General features: G+C 62.3%; 1 protein-coding gene across 1 annotated transcript in view; it reads left to right on the plus strand.

Annotated features, from left to right (window-relative positions):
• PEBP4 (phosphatidylethanolamine binding protein 4) overlaps window positions 1–2852 on the plus strand; it is a 70808-nt gene that overhangs the window by 62537 nt on the left and 5419 nt on the right. The window contains exons 4-5 of the mRNA XM_008632549.2: window positions 868–913; window positions 1947–2063. Of these exons, the coding sequence (XP_008630771.1) occupies window positions 868–913; window positions 1947–2063 (163 nt within the window). The remainder of the gene's footprint in view (window positions 1–867; window positions 914–1946; window positions 2064–2852) is intronic.

The following is a 2852-nucleotide window of genomic DNA, read 5'->3' on the forward strand; positions in this document are numbered from 1 at the left end:
GAGCCGAGGCACCGAACCCTGTTCTCCACATGCACTTTTGCTGGGACTTATCTGAGGCATCTTTTTTCGGGATAATAACTCCCAGGGCAGGTTAGGACGGAGGAGTCCTGGCAGCGGAGCGTGTGTGGGCAGGACTGGAATAACGGGTGTCGTAGGAGAGGATTTATGAGCGCTGGCAGCAGCGCTGGGAGGTTGGGAATGGCCGGGAATAGCACAGCAGGTCAGGGGTGAGGTGGGATGTGCGGGACCGGGATGTGGATGCAGCTCTCGCTGTTGTCCCTTTGTCATCGATCCAGTCCCCACAGGATGCTCAGTGTCCCGGGAAAGCCTCCCTGCTGCCGGGAAGCATCCTGGGATGGGGATGGAGAGCCAAGCCTCCAGCGGGACTCGCTCTGTGAGCAGGAGTTTCTGTTGAAAGCGAAGCCAAAGCTTTGCCATGGGAGTGCTGGTGGAAATCACCACAATCCCACCTGGAATGGGCCAGATCTCCCAAACTTCGGTGTGCCCAGCAGCACCGAGGCTTTTAATGAGTTATTGTGGCTTTCCCGGTGTGCCACAGCCTGGATCCCTGGCCTGGATCTCCAGCCCATTGCTGGTCTCAGTGTGCAGGTGACAGCAGCATCACCTGCGTGCCAGGGCACTGTGGATCGAGCCCCTAAATCCCAAACAGCCAAAGAAAATTCCCGACACCTTCCTTCCCACCTGTCCCAGAGAAGTGGCTCCAGAATGATCTTTACAATGAAAACACACAAAATGTTGGAAAACAAATCCCTGGGGAGAGCTGGGGGGGCAGGAGAGGTCCATCCCCACATGGGTTTCTCTGCAGAGTCCCAGTTCCATCTCACCTCCCTTTTTTTGTCCTTTCAGGGCTCGGACCTGAGGGCTGGGAAGATCAGAGGGAAGGTCCTGACAAGTGAGTGCAGACCCCGAATGAGGGGATGGGACAAGGAGGTGGCCAGTGCTGGCTGGGACGGGCACAGCAGGACACGAGGGGGGGGACACAAGGGAGGGACACGAGGTGGGAACACGAGGGGGGGACACGAGGAGCTCCCCAGGGCTCAGCTGTCTGAAACAGGAGCCACTTTTTCTCTTATTTTTTCTAGAGGCAAAAGTAGTTTAAAAACTCCCGAGCGGTTGGAAAGGCTCCAAACCAGCGCAAAAAGAGGGGGGAGGGATAAAACCCAGAAGAAAAACCCAAGATAAAAGCGGGTGAATCCTGACAACTCCTGTGATGTTGCACGAACAAAGACTTTCAGTTCAAAACGGGCCAGATGTGGCTCGGGAAGGTCACACCCCAGGGGAGAGGGGCTGGGGGCTCACCTTGCTGCAGGTGGCCGAGTCCTGCAGGAGCTTCAGCCTCTTGTCCCGTGGGGTCACATCCTCCTGTCCCCGATGGAGGCCGAGGGGGGGCTGTGCTGTGCATCACGGGTGCGGTGCATCCCATGGATGTCCCTTTCCCAGGGACAACCAGTCCTCTCCGTCCTCACCGGCTGGAGATGCCCCGAGCCAGCTGCAGCCCCCACATCTGGGCAGCTGTGCACTGCTCCCTCCCAGCCTGGAGCACAGTGTGCACCCCAAGGCCCCCCTGGGGCAGCCCAAGGGTGCTGGCCATGCAGTGGGTGGCGGGCTGGGGTGTCTGGGGTTTGTTCCCCCCCAGCAGGTCCCATGCCCAGGGGAGGCTGCACCCAGCGAGGAAGGGGAGCAGAGATGCGAAGGGGGATGGAGGAGAGGTCGGGGTGATCCGGGAGGTGGTGAGGGGCTGGTTTTGGGTGGGCAGAGTGGCCGCTCTGCGCATGGAACTCCTGAGCTGTTCCTGATGTGAGGGCCCGCAGCGCAGGGAGCTGGGTGGGAGAGCGGATCCCGGCCTGGAGGAGGGCGATGGGCGCCTGGTTCCAGTGGGAATTTCTGCTCGGAGGGATGCTCAGCCCTTCTCCTCTGCATCCCAGGTTACAGCCGGCCCAAGCCCCCACGCTACAGCGGCTACCACCGCTACCAGTTCCGCCTGTACCGGCAGCCGGCGCACGAGTCCATCGCCCTGAGCCCCGAGGAGCAGGACTCGCTGGGTAAGGACCCGCTGGGCCCCCGATCCCGGCCCCGAGGGGCTTTTCCAGGGGGTGTGGATAACGCCGCCTGTTCCGGCAGGCTGGGGGTGCTCTGGTGCAAAGGGATCCTTACAGGGGACACGGATGAGGTGTTGAAGCCTTGCCAGGCAGCAGAAACTCTTGGAAAAGGTCTGGTAACAGCCTGGCTAGCGGGATGGCAAGCAGGGAGAGATGTGGGCTGTGAAATGCAGCCCTCGCTGGCACATCCCCCCCAGCCCGGGCCGCGGGAGTTGCATCACCGGCACCTCGGAGCAGGCGGATAAGGATCAGCCGTGGAGAAGGTTTAGCAAGGGATTGCTCAAACCGGGCTGACACAACGCCTGCCAACTCCCAGCTCCCCAACTCCCTTCCACTGCCTCCTCCCAAAATCCTGCACGGCAGGGATGGAGCAGCCGAGACCCCCGAGACACCGGGGCACGGTTGCTGCTGCTTCATCCTGGGGCAGCCTGCAGGACCCCGGGGTGGGCAGGGATCCGTCCTGCCCGGTGCCAAGCGTGGGCTCCTCCCTGCCCTGCTGGAACACGGGGCTCTGCGGCTCACGCGGCCTCCACAAGGGAAATTTCAAAACTTTCCCAGCTGGGACCACATGAGCAGGGCTCGACGGGCAGGTCAGGTCGGTGCGTCTGGGCTGCTCTGCCTGACTCACGCCGTGCCTCTTAACCCCCCCCGGGCAGCCCAGAGCGGGGGGCTGGCTCCGGGGGGGGCTCTGGGACAGCCCCCGACCCCCCCCAGCCCCGGCACGGGGCCGTG

This window comes from Corvus brachyrhynchos, unplaced genomic scaffold, assembly GCF_000691975.1.
Source record: "Corvus brachyrhynchos isolate BGI_N302 unplaced genomic scaffold, ASM69197v1 scaffold150, whole genome shotgun sequence".
NCBI lineage: Eukaryota > Metazoa > Chordata > Aves > Passeriformes > Corvidae > Corvus > Corvus brachyrhynchos.